Below are 19,212 nucleotides of genomic sequence, written 5' to 3'. Positions count from 1 at the left end.
TGGTTAATTTGAGCTGCATCTCAGAGCACCATTTTCCTGCTTGATGCTGAAACTGCTGAAAGTTTTGGAACAAGGTTCATCCAAGGGGCACTTAATGTATTTTCTCTGTTGAATCTAACCATATCCTTTATTAAAATTACCGACTGCTTAAATGTGGACAGGTTTTGGTCGAGTCAGTTTAGTCCTGACCATGCCATGATATTAAAAATTAGCCAGCACGTGGATGGTCTCTGTAGGGTCTTTGAGACGTCTTCTGTGGTTCACCAAGAATGTAGTGTGCCCTTTATTACATATCATAGAACATTACAGTTCCCCGAAATGACTAAAATGTAGGGAGATTATTATTTTGGTGGGATATCTGGGTCCAACTTATCCATGACGTGTACCAAAAACACCAATGTGCACTGATCAGCAGATCATTTGAAGCAAACTCATCACACCGACACCAGGCTGGAAACACTCGACAAAGTTTACTATAATGCTTCAGGTACAGTGTATACTGTGAATGATCTTGTAGATATATAGTGCCATGATCAGGCCACTTGCACATATAAAGGTTAATATGTGCACGTCTTCTCTAAAAAGCGGTTCCCATCTGTTGATAAGCACACAATTGACTGAAAAAGGTTGCAGACTTCAGTTCAAATGAAAAACAAAACTATTATACATATATTTTTTAAATATATTTTTTTTCAACAGACTTGAATAGACTTGAATTATTTTATTTTCGATATTTGAGTTTATTTATTCCTAATACAACCCATATAAACATATCAGCCTTACTATTCTCTGCAGGACACTGCACAGGAACAAAATGTATGTCTTAAAAAAGAACCTTTACTTTTACAAACTAATATGCGTCATGAAATAATTCTGATTTTGAATTACCCCAGAAAGTTTTTATTGAGCTTCACAAAACATAGGATGAGGAAATTCTCAGAGGTTTAGGTTGCACTGGTTATAATAAATAGACTGAAAAGAAAAATTGTTGCATTGTTTCTTAAAAAAAAATCATAAATGATGACGAGCAATAATGCCATTTTTTTTTTTTACGTAAAAATTTCAAGGCAGGGACAAAAGTGGGTGCTTTTTTAGGTAGTTAGACTGTTGGAATATAATAAATGTCCAGTTTACACACCAGTGAATTCTGAACTTTTTTCCCACTTTAATCTAGAATACCGATGAACCACAGCTGTAGTACCAGCTGTCTGATAAACTGTCAGTAAACTGCTGCATCAGTAAGACGTCCGGCCACTTATTAATCACAGCTTGCCAGTACTGGCTTTTGATAAAACATAGGTTCACATTGCTCCCCAAAAGGATTGTTCCTTCATGTGTTTAGTACAAACAGCTACGTAAATCTAGTACAGAAAAAAAAGAGACTAGCGGGTGCAAAATACTCACAAATGATCAGAATCAGAATCAGCTTTATTGCCAAGTTTGTACATACAAACAAGGAATTTGCCTCCGGTACACTTTGCTCTTTTGTGATGGAGGATATTGCACTGATTTGTGAATTTCCCCTTGAATGTTGCTGCTGAAATTGAGGCTTATCAGGTCAGATATATTTCAGTTTTTTACTTTCCAGTTTTGGTGACCCTATAAGAATTGCAGCCTTAGTTTCCTGTTCTTAGCTGACAGGAGTGGCACCCTGTGTGGTCTTCTGCTGCTGTAGCCCATCTGCTTCAAGGTGCAGCATGTTGTGCCTTCAGTGATGATACTCTGCATATCTTGATTGCATAAATTGGTTATTTAAGTTGCTTTTACCTTTTTATCATGTTGAACTGGTCTCCTCTGATCTGTGACATCAAGACATTTTTGTCCACACAACTAGTTCTCACTTGATATTTTCTCTTTTATAGACATACCTTGTAAACCTTATTGTTGTGTGAGAAAATCCTAGTTCATTATCATTTTCTGAAGTACTCACACCAGTCCCTCTGGTACCAACAACCATGCCACGTTCAAAGTCACTTAAATTCTATTACTTCCCAATTCTGATCCTTGCTTTAAACCTCAGCAAGTTTTCTTCACCATTTTAACAAGCATTAATGTATTGAGTTGCTGCCTTTTGACTGGCTGACCATTTGTTTTATATAATCAATAAAGTTGCCGAGCAGTTGCATTTTTTCTGTGATAATTATTTTTAAGCATAACATATCTTAGAAGTGACAAAAGTTGGGTTGTAGGGTTCTTCAGACAGAAATGCCATTAGGAAACATCTCCAATAGGTTTTAAGTTACATGTTTTTACTAGCTAATCTCCCAACAAAACTGCTTTCCTTTCTGTCAGTTTTTGATGCATTTGAAGCTTCCTTAAATCTCTTCTTTTGGGGAGGGGGAACACAGAGTGGAGATACCGATCCAGCCCATCAGAGCGTTGTGTCATTTGTCATAGTGAACGCTGTGAGCTCATTGAATTCTCAGAGACTTGGGTCTAATTAGGTATTGATGTTTTATGTTTGTGCAGATGCAGACGAGTGTGCAGAAGATTCAGACGACTGCCACATTGATGCCCTCTGCCAGAACACACCCAAGTCTTACAACTGCATCTGCAAGCCAGGCTATACAGGAGATGGAAGGCAGTGTGAGGGTAAGTTCCTCTTGCATCCTACTTCATTTGGATCATTAAAGAACAGGTGAAAGTCATTTCTGGGCTAGCTTGATTGTAAAACAAATGTAAATTTAGAGGTAATGTAAACCTAAAAACTGTCATGCAATAGCATTTTCCTGATCCTTTGGATCAGGAAAATATGTTCCTAGACCAGCTAGAGGACTGTGGGCTGAAAAGTGTTTTGAGACAAAAGCTTCTTTCAGACAGTCTAGTCAAGGATTGTGCCTTTGTTCCCCTTTGACAGTCTGTGTGTCATTGTGCATTTAAACTGGTAGCACATTCAATCACAAAGCTCACTAGACCAATAACTATAACCAGGGGGAGAAAACTACACATGGGACACAGAGGCTGTTATGTTCCAAGTCATGCTTTGGCACTAATTTATGTTGGTAGTAACACACACCTCTGGTTTGGAATATCGACATGCATTCTAAAACTGAGGTGGTATTATCTTCCTTTTCCTGCAGGTTGCTGTTAATAAGGAAAAGTGAGGGTTTGCTTTTCTCAGATACAGTATTCTATTGTGTGTGTGTGCATGTGTGTCTTTGTGAAAATTCTATAATTGTGTAACTGTGTCATTGAAGTGTAAAGTATGCTTTAACAGAGCCCTCTTCAATTACTTTGTAAATCAATTAGCTATAGAACCTTGCACTCCTTGATCTTCTTCACATCTGTCCTGTCACAATCACAAACATCAGTGCAATATATTTTTAGTTTATATGACAGGTAAACACAAAGTAGTGTATGAAGAAAATTACTTTTTAACAAATAAAAATCAGAAAAATGTGTAGTGAAATTGTATTGAACTCCTTTCATTTCAGACTTTGCAGAACCATATTTCACTGTAATTACAGCTGTAGGTCTTTTAGGGTACATCTGTACCAGCTTTGTATATCTAGAAGCTGCATTATTTGTCCATTCTTCTTTGCAAAATAACTCAAGCAGCATTGTCCTCCAGCAAGGAGATCTCCAATTCTAATCTTGCCTTTGCAGAAACATCTTTAGGAAGCTTGGATGATCTTCCAGCAGCTGCATGTGTTTCCTTTGGGTAACCTGGCTTCTTCCTATAGCTCCAAAACATACATGTTAGAATAACTAATAATTCAGCAGGCACCGTAGAAGTGAGCGGGTGGATTATGGTTGTTTGTGTTGGGTGTATCAGTTTTGACCTGGTGATGGAATGGCAGTCTCTCTTGGGGGTCTCCCACCTTACATGTTGTTTGCTGGGCAGGACACACTGAACAGAATGAATCCAGAATGAGAGACAGTGTATGATACACATAGGTTAGTTACTGCTACCACAGACTATAAAGCAGCCAGGAGCTGTTAAATAAAAAGCATGAATATACTGAACATGAACAAGTGTTTGACAGTTAGCTGCTCTGGAGCATTGAGGTCTGTGCCACTAGGTTGCACTGTGAGCAAGTTCTGCTCTGGCAAGATATGTTCAAAATCCAATGGAAGCTGCACTCCCTGTTTGGTGGTGAAGGATTAATGAAGACTTCTTGTAGTGTTTTGAAAATGTTATTTAAAGTTATGTTATTAGACAAAGTTTGAAACTTCTTTCAAACTTTTCATTGAGCGCCATTCAACACAGAAACCTGTGGCTTTGTTCTCAGTGGGCGTGGCTGATGTGATGTCATCAATTGACCATACAAACATGTTGAACGGTTGTCCACGATAAAGCACACAAAATTGGCGGCAGATTTGCTTATGTATCAGGTAGATATAGTTGTTTGAAATATTCTAGGGGGTGCAGTTGAGTCAAATTCCAACGTAATTCAACTGAGCTGTTTGCTTGACAAAGATCATTCATATCCAGTTTGGAGGAAATCACATCATGCATGTGTGATTTAGAGCCGACCGTGTGCAAATGGCGAGACATCAACATTCAACGCTCTGCCACGCCCACCCAGTCCAGCCAGTCACTGTTCTCAGTAGGATTTAACATCTGTTGTTCTATGTCATCAGACACTGCTTTAAGCTTTTGTTAGTGACAGTGTAAAAATAGATCCACCGGGTAAACATGTGACTTCTTGTTCTAACTGGGTGGGGCTAAAGTGATGTCAACAAAGGACTTTGTAAATGTGCTGAGTGCTAGTCTGTCAAGACACACACAAAGTTTGGTGCATCGTTGACCTTGTTTGTGAAGATATAACGCATTAATCATTTATAGCGAGAAGTCAGATGTTAAGGCTTGGCCACGCCCACATTCTTTGTTGCATCCAAAGCCTAATAGCACTGAGCTGTTTGTAGGCTGACAAAAATCATTCATATCCAGTTTGGAGCAAATCCTATGATGCATGTGTGATTTACAGCCAACCGTATGCAAATGCAGAGACACTGAAATTCACCACTCTGCCACGCCCTCACAGTTTGATGCAGCAAAAAGCTTTTGATAACTTTTGATCCCCAGTGCCTTGAGAGTATACTGAGTCATTCTGAAATCTGTAAGCCAAAAGCTGTAGGAGGAGTTTGCTCAGATACAACATGTGTAAATGAGACAAAATGGCGGCTTTGACCCAAAATAGCCAACCTCCTGTGAGGTTTGAAACATGGCGCGAAGAGACTTTTCTGTTGATCTTGAATTTAATAATCCTCATTCAAAGCATGACTTGGGGCAGATTTTTTAAATGTTCTAGGGGGCGCTGTGGAGGAATGAGGCCATGCCCACCAAATGTTTCACTGGATGTCTTTTGGGGGCCACACTAAGAACAATCAAATAAAATTGGGTGTGGATCCGATGATATATGTGGAAATTAGAACCAAACGCATGGTCACAGCGTGATGTTACCCTTTGCCAGGCCACCATGGCGTGACATAAATTCAAGTTGATTGAGTAAAGAGGGTCAGAGAAGGACCTTTTCAGATGAAAGAAGTGACTTCTGGTTCTCAGGGGGCGGGGCTTTGACTATGTCAGCATATTACCCAAAGGGGATCAATCGTATCAAGTTGGGTCTCAATCAGCCTTTCTATGTGAAAGTTGCAGCTGTTTACATTTTTTTGTGACTAGTTAAAGTTTGTTGCCTGGCCATGCCCCCTGAACATGCTCAAAAACTCAGGATTTTAATCATTTTAAACCCCCCATAGCTTAAGTGCATCGGACCAAATATAAAGCCAATAGCTCAAAAGCCCTAGGAGGAGTTTGTTTAAGTATGACATGTATGACATGTACGAAACCTCAAAAACAACCAAAAATTACCCATTGACCCAAAATGGCTGACTTCCATCCTTTAGGACATACAGTACAGACCAAAAGTTTGGACACACCTTCTCATTCAAATGCCACACAGAGTTCTAGCAGCAGACACATCTCTAGAACAACTGTTAAGAGGAGACTATGTGAATCAGGCCTTCATGGTAAAATAGCTGCTAGGAAACCACTGCTGAGGACAGGCAACAAGCAGAAGAGACTTGTTTGGGCTAAAGAACACAAGGAATGGACATTAGACCAGTGGAAATCTGTGCGTTGGTCTGATGAGTCCAAGTTTGAGATCTTTGGTTCCAACCACCGTGTCTTTGTGCGGCGCAGAAGAGGTGAACGGATGGACTCTACATGCCTGGTTCCCACCGTGAAGCATGGAGGAGGAGGTGTGATGGTGTGGGGGTGCTTTGCTGGTGACACTGTTGGGGATTTATTCAAAATTGAAGGCATACTGAACCAGCATGACTACCACGGCATCTTGCAGCTGCATGCTATTCCATCCGGTTTGCGTTTAGTAGGACCATCATTTATTTTTCAACAGGACAATGACCCCAAACACACCTCCAGGCTGTGTAAGGGCTATTTGACCAAGAAGGAGAGTGATGGGGTGTTGCGCCAGATGACCTGGCCTCCACAGTCACCGGACCTGAACCCAATCTTGATGGTTTGGGGTGAGCTGGACCACAGAGTGAAGGTAAAAGGGCCAACAAGTGCTAAGCATCTCTGAGAACTCCTTCAAGACTGTTGGAAAACCATTTCAGGTGACTACCTCTCGAAGCTCATCAACAGAATGCCAAGAGTGTGCGTAGCAGTAATCAAAGCAAAAGGTGGCTACTTTGAAGAACCTAGAATATAAGACATATTTTCAGTTGTTTCACACTTTTTTGTTCAGTATATAATTCCACATGTGTTAATTCATAGTTTTGATGCCTTCAGTGTGAAGCTACAATATTCAGTGATGAAAATAAAGAAAACTCTTTGAATGAGAAGGTGTGTCCAAACATTTGGTGTGTACTGTACCTCCAAAAGTCTTTTTTTCTTGATTTGAAGAGATCTATTTGCGTACCAAATTTCTAATTTCTACAACTTACCAGTTGGCCTATCTCACTTTAGGGGGCACAGTAGAGCCGTTTGGCCATGCCCACCTTCAATTCCAATAAATTCCCCAAATTTGCAATTTTGGGCAAAGTTTGGTGAGTATTCATATACATTTAGGCCCCCAAAAAGCAGTGTAAAGCAGCAGAAGAATAATAAGAAATCCTTGAAATACAATAGGTTTTTGTAACGCTTTTGCTGGTTGGCCTTAATGACTTCATTAGAGGGGCCATCTGGGTCTGTACAAGCCGAGCAGGTGTTTGGTTCGCCTTGCCAGTGTTAAGACACACCTGTTCCAAGGTACATGTTGGACTCCTGCAAGGCTCTCACCGGTTCTGTTCATAACTTTCATGGACAGGCTTTCTAGCTGCAGCTGAGGGCCGGAGAGGGTCTGGTTTGGGGACCAGTTTTGCAGGTGACACGGCCTGCAGTCTTCCTCTAGCCGAGACTTACAGCATGTACTTGGTCATGAAAGTGCTGAGCCAAAAATAAAGCTGTGTATTTACAGGTTTCCCCATGTTCCAACTTTTGCGTATATTCATGAGATAAGGATCATGACAAAAGGAACAAGATCCCCAAAAACCATGGCTAAAATAAGATTCCTTTTTGTAGCCACTTGTTTATGTTTACACCTTTGGCAGATAATTTTATCCAAAGGAAAGAACAATTCAGTTAATATTAAGCAATCAATAAGCTACTTAGAAGGAAAACCACTAACCAAGTTTGCAGAGGTGACAAGGGTGATAGTGCAGGAGTACAAGCATAGAGGGAAGTGCAGAAAGAGGAAGAACAGTACAGGGGGTAGGGGAGTTTTTACAAGTGAAATCTTACAGTTTAAAGAGAATGTATCTTAATCTAGCACATAAAGTAAGTAAATGTGTGTTTGGTCAATTATTTCTTTTGTGACAATGTTTCTTGGCAATAAATCTTAGAATCTAGGAAAATCTGTTCATTTATGTTAAAATGGTGCCACGTTTGTAAGGAAAATGCATTTGTGGGTTGACCAGCATAGTTGAGTATGTGTGTTGCACTCATGAAAAACTTTCCAAATTCTTTCTGCCAATGCTAAAGACTCTTTGGTGGAGGTAGTGTGATGGGGTAGAATGTCCCTCACAAGAAATACAAGGCCTGTCATCAGTGGAAGAAATCTCAATTCAAAGAATTATTGCGATAAAATATTGCAGCCAGTGGCAATCCCATATCTTTCCTATACTAGAAACCAAATGCTAGCCTCCAAAATGTCAGTGTTCGCACTTAAAGAGCAGGGTTAATTTTGGAGGTTATACTCCCTTGAGGGGAGGGGAATGGCCTCCAGTTCTACCTGAACCCCATTGTTGGATCAGCTTGGGTGTTTTCTTTTTTTTTTAAACACTTTATTTATAGCCAACAGACACACATCAAAGAAAATACAGTTTTACAATTATAGGATGTGTAGTCATATATGACAATTAAGACTCACGTGACTCAGACAAAAAAAAGGAAAACCTCGGGCATCCTATTCATGTTGTAACATAGGCAAGACTGATCAACAGTACATAAGAATTGACACGCATAACTATGGCTATGTTCACACTACAGGTCTTAATGCTCAAATCCAATTTTTACAGAAATGTAATTTTTTTCTGTGATCGTTCACATTACTTGCGGCTCCAAACTGACCCGCATGGGCATAAGAACAATAAGTACGTAGTCAAGTACAGCACAACAGTAAACACGGAGAAATAGGTGTTATGGTTGTGCACAACAGAAGCCATTTATTGTATCAGCGGGTGTTGTGTGGGAAACACATGAATAAAAAGAGAGTGAAACTCTTTATTGTTCCATTTTAGGGAGATCTGACTGCCAATTCAGCAAACAAACTGTTTGGATGTCTTAACAACTTTACAGAGACCAGGTTTATTCTGAACTTTATCATGACGAGGGCAACTTTTAATCATATATGTCATCGCCTCTCCTTTCAACTCCATAGGCAGAAGACTTGATGCAATCCAGAGTATCAGACTGCAGCAGGGGCAGATCATCACATGCTCTGTAACCGCGGTAGCATTTTAAAGTCTTCTGTTTGAACGGCTGTATACGAATTTTACAACACAAACTATGTCCTACATCTAGACGGTTCCTATGAGCCTTTCAATTAGGCTTTAATAAAGTTTTATCTCTGTTTATTAACGAGCTCTAACAACTCGCTGTCTCTCCACTGTGCAGTTCTATTCTAGCCTCCCCATCTGTTTTGCTGTCTGCTACGGTTTCCTGCTGGGCGGCGAAAAATTGTGACCAATGCGATGGAAAGTGACGTGAAAGTCACATCTAATCCGCCTTGGTCATTCCCACTGGAATCACATTCCAACAGATCAGATACGTGTCGGATTCAGGACCACAAGTGGTTCAAACTTGACTTGAAAAAGTCAGATATGGGCCAGATATGAGCGTTTACACTTGTTCTAAAAAGTCTGACCCCGTCACTTGACCCCCAAAAAATCTGATTTGGGCCACATTTGCCTGCAGTGTGAACTATGTCTCCAAACCAGGCAACTCCAAATCAGGCAACAAAACAATAACTCGCCTAGCTAGCAAGAAGGAGAAGGCAATAACTTTGTGTAGGTATATTGGAGGATTATTCACATTATCTGGGCATGGTGTACTACCAAAAATGGCAGTTATAGGGGAGGGCTGGATATTAAAATTAAATACCTGGGATAGAGTTTCAAAGAAAGATTTCCAGAACTCGCGAGCATTGAGCAAGACCATAACATATGATATGTAATTGCTGGGGCCTGGTTGCATCTGTCGCACGTGAGGTTAATGTTTGGAAATATTCTGGCAAGTTTAACTTTTGAATAATGTAGACAGTGTACAATTTTAAACTGCATTATGTGCATGACGTGAGTTGATGGATTACAAATGTACTTTATTGAGGGCTTTGTCACATTCTTTATCAGAGATCCAAACACCCATATCAATAATCCATTCTTCCCTTACTTGATTAAGAGAGGGATTGACTTTTTCCATTATCCATTCCATTATGTATATATATCATTGACACTCTTCTTTTATTTAATAGATTAACCTTCAGCAGGGAATCTAAACAGGAAGATTGAGGGGTCTAGAAAATTGGCAAATTTCATACGGAGTAAGTCTCTAATTTAAAGATAGCAAAAAAAGGAAAATTGACAGTGTTTATTTTATAGGTAATTGTTCAAAGCTGGCAAAGGTATTTTCAATGTATAGGTCTTTTATGCTACATATACCTCTAATTTGCCAGGCCTGAAATTTAGTATCCAGCAAAGATGGTTGAAAGAGGTGGTTATTTATTGTTGGAGAGTATATGTAGATAATTTGGATGCCCAAGCATTTTTTAAATTTCTTTAGAATGAGAGATTGACCCACGATTATATTCCCCTTCACATTGTTAACTATTGCAGGTAGAAATGCAGACAGTAAGGCAGAGAGAGAATGTGGCCTACTCCTAGTAAATTCAATCTAAAGCCAGACTGGGGTGAGCCATTCTAGTCTTTTAAACATAAAAAGATGGCATTTAAATTGGCATAGTATGAGCAGAGGTTCTACAAGGACAGTTCGCCAAGCTCTTTTGGTCTTTCTAGAGAATCCCTTCTTATACTGATTTGTTTTTCCATGTAAATGGGAAGATCAGCTGATTAATGTTTTAAAAAAAGACATTGGTATGAACACAGGTATAGCCTGAAATAAGTAAAGATATTTAGGAACTATGTTTATCTTTACATAGTTGACTCTACCAATAAGAGATATTGGTAAAGCTGACCATCTATTAACATTCTGTCTGGTCTGCTCTAGAAGTGGTGCAAAATTATGTTTGATTAAATGGTGAAAGGCCTTAGTAACTCTTACACCTAGATTTGTGAAGGAAGAAACTGATAATTTGAAAGGTAAGCTAGGACAGTTTTCAGTCAATTTATTGATGGGAAAATACTTACTTTTATTATAAATAAGTTTGTACCTAGAATTCTTTCCAAAATTGTCAAGGACTGTTAAGATTGCAGGAATACTTGTTCTGGGGTTGGTAATATATATCTCATCGTGAGGTTTTGGGGTGGACCGAAGCGCAGACAAGAGCTTGGCAGCAGTATTCCGAATAATCTTCAGCTTTATTCAAAGTTACACGCGTAACAAAATCACTGCAGGTAAACCAGAGATCCAAAACTTACATCTGCAGGAACATGGTATACATGGCAGTAGAGAGTAGACCCGAGTTGTGCAACGAGAGGAACCAGCAAAGGACAATGAAACAAAACCAACTAATATACTGAGAGAGAACAAAGACAGGTAATCAAAGGAACTAAGAACAGGTGAGACAAGGAGGCAGGGAGGCAGAGGGAGCAGGTGAACCTAATAAAACTAAGCATGAGGAAAGGGACTAATTAACACAACAGTGAGCAGGCCTAATTGAAACTATAGACCAAGAGAAATAAAGCATAAAAATCAAGAATGAACATGAATTAAAGGAAACTGAGAAAACGGAAGGAACCCCACAACCTAAGAACTAGCAACACCATAAAGAAACCCTGACTACAAAAGTAAACAAACCTAAAGCACACTGACTGAATAGACTGGATGGGAAGCAGAGAACATGAGGACTATAATGTAAACAATCAAAATATAAACAATAAGTAAACACAACCTAACCAGAGGGGCTGGAGAATAAGCAAAACTAGAGGAACTAAACGAGAAAGGACTACAACTAGAAAAGAAATTAACACAGAGAAAATAATACTAGTAACCTAGTAGAATATAAAAGAGGACAAATACCAAACCATAAATAAACACAAAGATAATAAATGGGAAACTGAACTAGGAAATACAAGAAAACCAGAGCACTACAATAATAAATAATAATAATAATACAGAGAAAACCATACTAAGTCAAAACTAAGAAAGCAACAATACCCAAAGAAACAATGGACGAGGAGGGTGACAACACTAGGGGGGAAATAAACAATCAGGAGTGAGAGGAAGTAACCAAAACAACCATGATTACCAAAATACTAAATATAAACATAAACAGTGACTAAACACAAACAAAGCCCAAACCCTGACAATATAATAATAGATCGTCCGCATACACTAAGACAGTGTGTATTAGGCCCCTATGCATGATATCCTCTATTTTACTGTTATTTCTTAAGGCTATTGAGAGTGGCTCGACGGCTAGAAAAGAGGGAAATGAGCTTAGGGGATCACCTTGCCTCATCCCTCTTTGTAGTCTAAAATATTTAGAGGTATAATTGGTCATAATTGAGGCAGTGGGGTTAGTGTATATTAATCTGATTAGTTTAATTAATTTAGGGCCAAAACCAAATTAGTGTAATGGATAGAAAAGATGTCCCCTCTCCAGCCTGTCGAAAGCTTTTTCAGTGTCTCATGATATGACTGCTTCTGGGACCATTGTGTCCGGTTGGGTGTGGATTATTTCAAATAGGCATCTCAAATTAAAATACGGCTGTCTGCCTTGAACAAAGCCTGTTTGATAATCTGTAATTAAATGAGGAAAGACTGATTCAAGTCTGAGGGCAATTATTTTTGAAAATACTTTACTATCACAATTAGCCAAACTGATAGGTCAATATGGTAAACAGTCCAGCGGATATTGGTTTTTTAAGCATAAGATTTTTAAGTATGGGTGTTTTTTTTCCAGAATGACAAGCACAGCCACACTGGCTAACTGAAGGAATGGGTTACCATCCCACAGCAGTGTGTGACCAAGCTGGTGACCAGTATGATGAGAAGATGTAATCATGTTTTGGTTGTTTACAGGAAAACACCAACTCCAAACAATTTTCAGTAACAGAATAAGCTGTTTGGTATTCACAGAGAGGATTTGACAACTTTTTAAACTCTGTTTCAACAAACATTTTCCCTAGAAATTTGGCACCTCATAAAAAGAAATGAACAGTATTAGCAGTAGCAGTATTATCTTAAAATAGTCACTATTTTGCAAAAAGTATTGGGTCACACCACTAAATCATTAAGTTCTGGTGTTCCAATTACTTCTATGGCTGCAGGTATATAAAGTTTGGTGTGCACAAAACTTGACTGGCCTTCACAGAGTCATGACCTGAACCTTCTTGAACAGCAATTCTGGTTCTCTCACCTAACTCTGAACACGCTGCTAAACCTTATGGAAAATGCTTGTATTTTTTTCTTATTTTTGTTTTTTATGTCTTCGACACCAACCTACTTACTTCAGGGTATTTCTTTTTTTTTTTTATTGTTGTAGACCAAGACAAAGTTGTTCATATTTGGGTTGTGGAAATGAAAATGGTACATGGTTTGGAAATTTTGTTTCAAATAATTTTCTGAAGTGTGTGTATGTTGTCAGCCCCCTCTGCCCTTCTACTGTTATACCAATTGGGTGGTCTATCTTTTATTTAGACATATAACAATAAATAAATGAGGCTGGTATTCAACCCCCTAAACAGCTATATTGAAAACTGAAATACTTTGGTGACACAATCATGCTATGAATACTTTCCTTCAGCAGAGACAGGGAAGCTGAGCATTGATGGGGAAATGAATGGAGCTCAATAGATTGGAAACTGTTAGAGGACACAAAAGACTTGAGACTGCGACGAGGTTCACCTTCCAGCAGCACAAAGACTTTAAGCATATTGCCAGAGCTTAAGGGCAGAAACCTGTGCCATCAGAAACTGAATTTGAATTGCTCAGAATAAATCTGTATTTGCTTAATTTGAAGAAAACGATTTTCACGAAATTGTAACTGAATTTAATGGTTAGAAACTGAATTCCTTTGCTTTAAAAATGTACTTCATTGTACACAAAAAAAGCAGAATTTTGGAATTAAAATTGAATTATAGAACTGATTGTGAAAGTATAGGGGTTGGACAATGAAACTGAAACACCTGCTTCACTCTGGCCATGCAACAGTCTGGGTGGTACACTTCTTTGGAGCTTCTCCACACCGTAACTCTCCCGGATGTGGGGAAAACAGTAAAGGTGGACTCATCAGAGAACAATACATGTTTCACATTGTCCACAGCCCAAGGTGTGCGCTCTTTGCACCATTGAAACCGACGTTTGGTATTGGCATGAGTGACCAAAGGTTTGGCTATAGCAGCCCGGCCATGTATATTGACCCTGTGGAGCTCCCGACGGACAGTTCTGATGGAAACGGGAGAGTTGAGGTGCACATTTAATTCTGCCGTGATTTGGGCAGCCGTGGTTTTATGTTTTTTGGATACAATCCGGGTCAGCACCCAAACATCCCTTTCAGACAGCTTCCTCTTGCGTCCACAGTTAATCCTGTTGGATGTGGTTCGTCCTTCTTGGTGGTATGCTGACATTACCCTGGATACCGTGGCTCTTGATACATCACAAAGACTTGCTGTCTTGGTCACAGATGCGCCAGCAAGACGTGTACCAACAATTTGTCCTCTTTTGAACTCTGGTATGTCACCCATAATGTTGTGTGCATTTCAATATTTTGAGCAAAACTGTGCTCTTACCCTGCTAATTGAACCTTCACACTCTGCTCTTACTGCTGCAATGTGCAATCAATGAAGACTGGCTACCAGGCTGGTCCAATTTAGCCATGAAACTTCCCACACTAAAATGACAGGTGTTTCAGTTTTGTTGTCCAACCCCTGTAGTCAACCTTTAAGGCTCGATTAAAAAAATAGGAAAATATTTAGGGCCTGATTTGCAAAAGGTTTGCATGTAAAAAACCTCATGCAAACTTTTTTGCATTCGCAAACTGATCTACAACCCAGGTGCTAATCGGATTGCATGTGTAAAATCAGCAGAACATCGGGCAAACGTTTTAGCATGTTTGCTTTCATGAATATGCAAAACATATAATAACACAAACAAATTTATGCAAAGGTGATGTAATGCGAAATGGATTGCATGCAGTTTTTGCATCTAGATTTAGCACGTTTGAAATGCAGGTACCAACTGGGATGCAAAAATGTCTGCTGTCACTGTGGCCAGTAGGATGCGTAGATAGAATGACAGACCGCAGAGAAAGAGAATGGTCTGTACATGTGTCAGCACATTTGGATTGTCAATAATAAAATAATAAAAATAGATGAGTATAGAGGATTCTATGTAGGATTAACCAAGGTCTGATTTGGAGCCAATAACAAACAAAAGCCATGACATATCTCTCATGATAAAACTCCTTGCAACACTTTTTTCTTGCATCTGGATCATTCCAGTGTATCATCGCTGTCAGTGAGATCATCTGCTGCTGACGCACGCACAAACCTGATCTTGGCGAAGTGCACACATAACTGATTATCTGCCAGATAAGCGAGCAGAGCCTGTTAACTGTAGTTGCACATCATGTAACGGACCCACTGTGATTTCATGCTGATAATATAATTAATTGGAAAGAAATAAAGTCATTATTAGTCAAGGCAGATTAAATCCTTCATTTGCAAACTGGATGCTAAAATCACTTCTTAGCAAGTGAAAAATCACCATTTTAAGGTGGCCTGTTCCATGTGATGTATGCTTTAACCTTGTCACTAAAGAAAACACTTTGCATTATTGACAGTAACATTGTGTCATTGCAGAGCAATTGGAACTGGATCAGTTGGATTACGTTTTTTGCAACTGAACATATGCCAGGGGAGTGTTTATACAGTGAAAAATGATTTTGCGTCACAAAAAACAATTTAAACAGTCAAACACGTTGTATATCATTAAAATTCTGGCAAAACTAATTTAGTAAACTCATTGGAAAATAATTTTTAGGTACATACAGTACAGACCAAAAGTTTGGACACACCTTCTCATTCAAAGAGTTGTCTTTATTTTCATGACTATGAATATTGTAGCTTCACACTGAAGGCATCATAACTATGAATTAACACATGTGGAATTATATACTGAACAAAAAAGTGTGAAACAACTGAAAATACGTCATATTCTAGGTTCTTCAAAGTAGCCACCTTTTGCTTTGATTACTGCTCCTCACACTCTTGGCATTCTGTTGATGAGCGTCAAGAGGTAGTCACCTGAAATGGTTTTCACTTCACAGGTGTGTCCTGTCAGGTTTAATAAGTGGGATTTCAAGCCTTATAAATGAGGTTGGGACCATCAGTTGTGTTGTGCAGGAGGTGGATACAGTACCCAGCTCATAGTCCTACTGAATAGACTGTTAGAATTCGTATTATGGCAAGAAAAAAGCAGCTAAGTAAAGAAAAACGAGTGGCCATCATTACTTTAAGAAATGAAGGTCAGTCAGTCCGAACAACTGGGAAAACTTTGAAAGTGTCCCCAAGTGCAGTCGCAAAAACCATCGAGCGCTACAAAGAAACTGGCTCATATGAGGATCGGCCCAGGAAAGGAAGACCAAGAGTCACCTCTGCTGTGGACGAAAAGTTCATCCGAGTCACCAGCCTCAGAAATCGCAGGTTAACAGCAGCTCAGATTAGAGAACAGGTCAATGCCACATGGAGGTCTAGCAGCAGACACATCTCTAGAACAACTGTTAAGAGGAGACTGTGTGAATCAGGCCTTCATGGTAAAATAGCTGCTAGGAAACCACTGCTGAGGACAGGCAACAAGCAGAAGAGACTTGTTTGGGCTAAAGAACACAAGGAATGGACAAGGAATGGACAACATGCCTGGTTCCCACCGTGAAGCATGGAGGAGGAGGTGTGATGGTGTGGGGGGGCTTTGCTGGTGACACTGTTGGGGATTTAGTCAAAATTGAAGGCATACTGAACCAGCATGGCTACCACAGCAACTTGCAGCGGCATGCTATTCCATCCGGTTTGCGTTTAGTTGGACCATCATTTATTTTTCAACAGGACAATGACCCTAAACATACCTCCTGTTATTATTCTGGCACGTCTGCTCTACCCTGTCTCCCTGGCTGCAATCAGCAGATGAGATGCACCTGGTGGCTGCTGCAGTGCAGTGCAATCTGTGGCATGCCAAGCACTTGTGTCTTCCCTGATATATACGGACTCTGACAAGCAGACGGTGCCAGATTTTTGAAAGCCATCGTGTGAGTAGGTATCCAGCGTTCCTTCCTGTCTGATCATTGTTTCTTGACCTTGCCTTGCCTCTTGGATTTTTGCCTCTCTGCCTGCTCCCTGTTGGACTGTTTGGATTTTGGTTGTCGACCCTGTTTCTTGCATCTGGTTTATGTCTCTGCCTGCTCCCTGTCAGACTGTTTGGATTTTGGTTGTCGACCTTGTTTGTTGCATCTGGTTTATGCCTCTGCCTGCCCCTTGCCTGACGTCTCTTGTTCCGATCATTGACCCTGTTTCTGTCCTTGGATCTTGGATTATTGAGCCAGCCTTGCCCTCGGATTATTCAGCCTGGAGTCACATCTTACCTGTGCTGTGGAGATCACCACCTGCCGCCCACTGAGGTTTCCCCTCTGGGTTTCAAGTTCTACTCAAGACAAAAGCAGGTTAGTGACTTTTCTGATCCCTGCAATACCTGGAGTAACTACTAGTCACTAATCCCTCTTTCTGCCCCAGTGATTCCCGGACGCTGTGTGGAGTTTTACCTGAGTGACGTTTTCCTGTGGCTGAATAAACCTTTTAAATTTTCAGTACCGTGTCTGGCTGAATCTTGATTCCGCCTGTTTCTGATTCGTAATAGATAAATCTGGCCAAAACTGGACCCATCACCAGCACAACAGTGGCGCACCCACGTTGATGAGACCCTTTCCTGGTTGGGTTCTGGCTTGGAGGAAATAATTTCCACATTACGTTCTGGCAATCTTGTCTCCGAGCCGCCACCGTCACAAAGAAACCACGCCCAAGTGACACGGACAACAGCAGAGGTAAGGGAGCCACACCTATCTCCGCCTGAGATGTTCAGGGGAGACCCAGACCAGTGTTGAGCTTTCTTAACTCAGTGTGAAATTCATTTTGAGCTTCAGCTGTCATCCTTTCCCACTGAACTTTCCAAGGTGGCTTTTGTTATATCTCTGCTGGCAGGAAAGGCAAAACAGTGGGGGACTGCTGAATGGCAAAACAGGTCTGCATCTTGTAACGTCTATGAAACTTTTTCCAAGGAACTCATTCAAGTTTTTGACCCTGTTATTCCAAGTCGTGAAGCCGCAAGAGGATTACAGTCCCTCAAACAGGGTGATCAGCCTGTCTCGTCTTATATAATTGACTTTCATTTGTTGGCCGCAGAGAGCCATTGGAATGAGGCAGCACAGATGGATGCATTTATGCAAGGACTAAACGCAGACATCAAGGATGAGTTAGCGACCCGTGACTACCCCTCTTCCCTGAAAAAACTCGAGGACCTTGCTGCTCGCATTGATATTCGGCTGGCAGAGAGAAGGAGGGAGAAGCGACATGAGGAGGGTCGCTCATCATTAACTCAGGGTTCTGCACACTGGCATTAGAGAAGGAGCCGGTCACCTCTCACTGAGGAAAATGAGAATTGTGAGCCCATGCAATTGGGCAGAACCAAGATTACCCCTGAGGAGAAAGATCGTCAGAGAAGATTCAAGCTCTGTTTTTATTGTGGAGAGAAGGGACATTTAGCACTCAGGTGTCCATTAAAAGGACAGGCTCAGCAGAGGAAGGGAGGTCTCTACTGAGCCGAAGTCAACTAACTGCCTCCTCCTTCTTGTTTCCTGCTCGTTTTCAAACCTCTTCTTTGTCTCTCCAGGGGGCCGTGTTTATTGATTCAGGAGCAGACACTAAATTCATGGACGAAACATTTGCAAATAACAACGACATAAAACTTATTCCGTCAGCTGACACACGAAACGTGCTAGCTTTGGATGGTCACAGCATGAACAATTCACACCTCAGGATGGAGGAGATTACCTTAACAGTTGGAGGTAATCATCAAGAAAAAGTAACTTTCATGATCATTAATTCACCTGAACTTTCTGTAGTCCTAGGGGCCTCCTGGTTGCAGAAACACAACCCTCACATTGACTGGAAGAAAAAAGACGTTCTGGGTTGATCTGAGTCATGTTCCGCTGACTGCCTTTTGTCTGCTGCTATGGAGGTTAGTGTGGAGAATGAGGTTGAGGAGACCTATCCGGATTTATCCAAGGTACCGCAAGAATACCATGATTTAAAGGAAGTATTTAATAAGATCAAAGCCACAGCTCTGCCACCCCACAGACCTTATGATTGTGCTATTGATTTGTTTCCTGGCACATCACCCCCTAAAGGCAGAATCTATTCTTTGTCTGGTCCAGAGCACAGGGCCATGAAGAATTATGTTTATGAGGCATTAAAAGCAGGGCACATTCAACCTTCTTCCTCTCCTGCAGGTGCTGGTTTCTTTTTTGTTGGGAAGAGGGATGG

General features: G+C 40.5%; 1 protein-coding gene across 1 annotated transcript in view; it reads left to right on the top strand.

Annotated features, from left to right (window-relative positions):
- The window catches only part of scube1 (signal peptide, CUB domain, EGF-like 1), a 181,560-nt gene that overhangs the window by 3,109 nt on the left and 159,239 nt on the right, over positions 1-19,212 (top strand). Inside the window, exon 2 of the mRNA XM_047389326.1 lies at positions 2,470-2,592. Within this exon, the coding sequence (XP_047245282.1) occupies positions 2,470-2,592 (123 nt within the window). The remainder of the gene's footprint in view (positions 1-2,469; positions 2,593-19,212) is intronic.

This window comes from Girardinichthys multiradiatus, chromosome 17 (assembly GCF_021462225.1).
Source record: "Girardinichthys multiradiatus isolate DD_20200921_A chromosome 17, DD_fGirMul_XY1, whole genome shotgun sequence".
Classification (NCBI taxonomy): Eukaryota; Metazoa; Chordata; class Actinopteri; order Cyprinodontiformes; family Goodeidae; genus Girardinichthys; species Girardinichthys multiradiatus.
The sequence above is the reverse complement of the archived record's forward strand: the minus strand, read 5'-3'. Positions and strand labels throughout refer to the sequence as shown.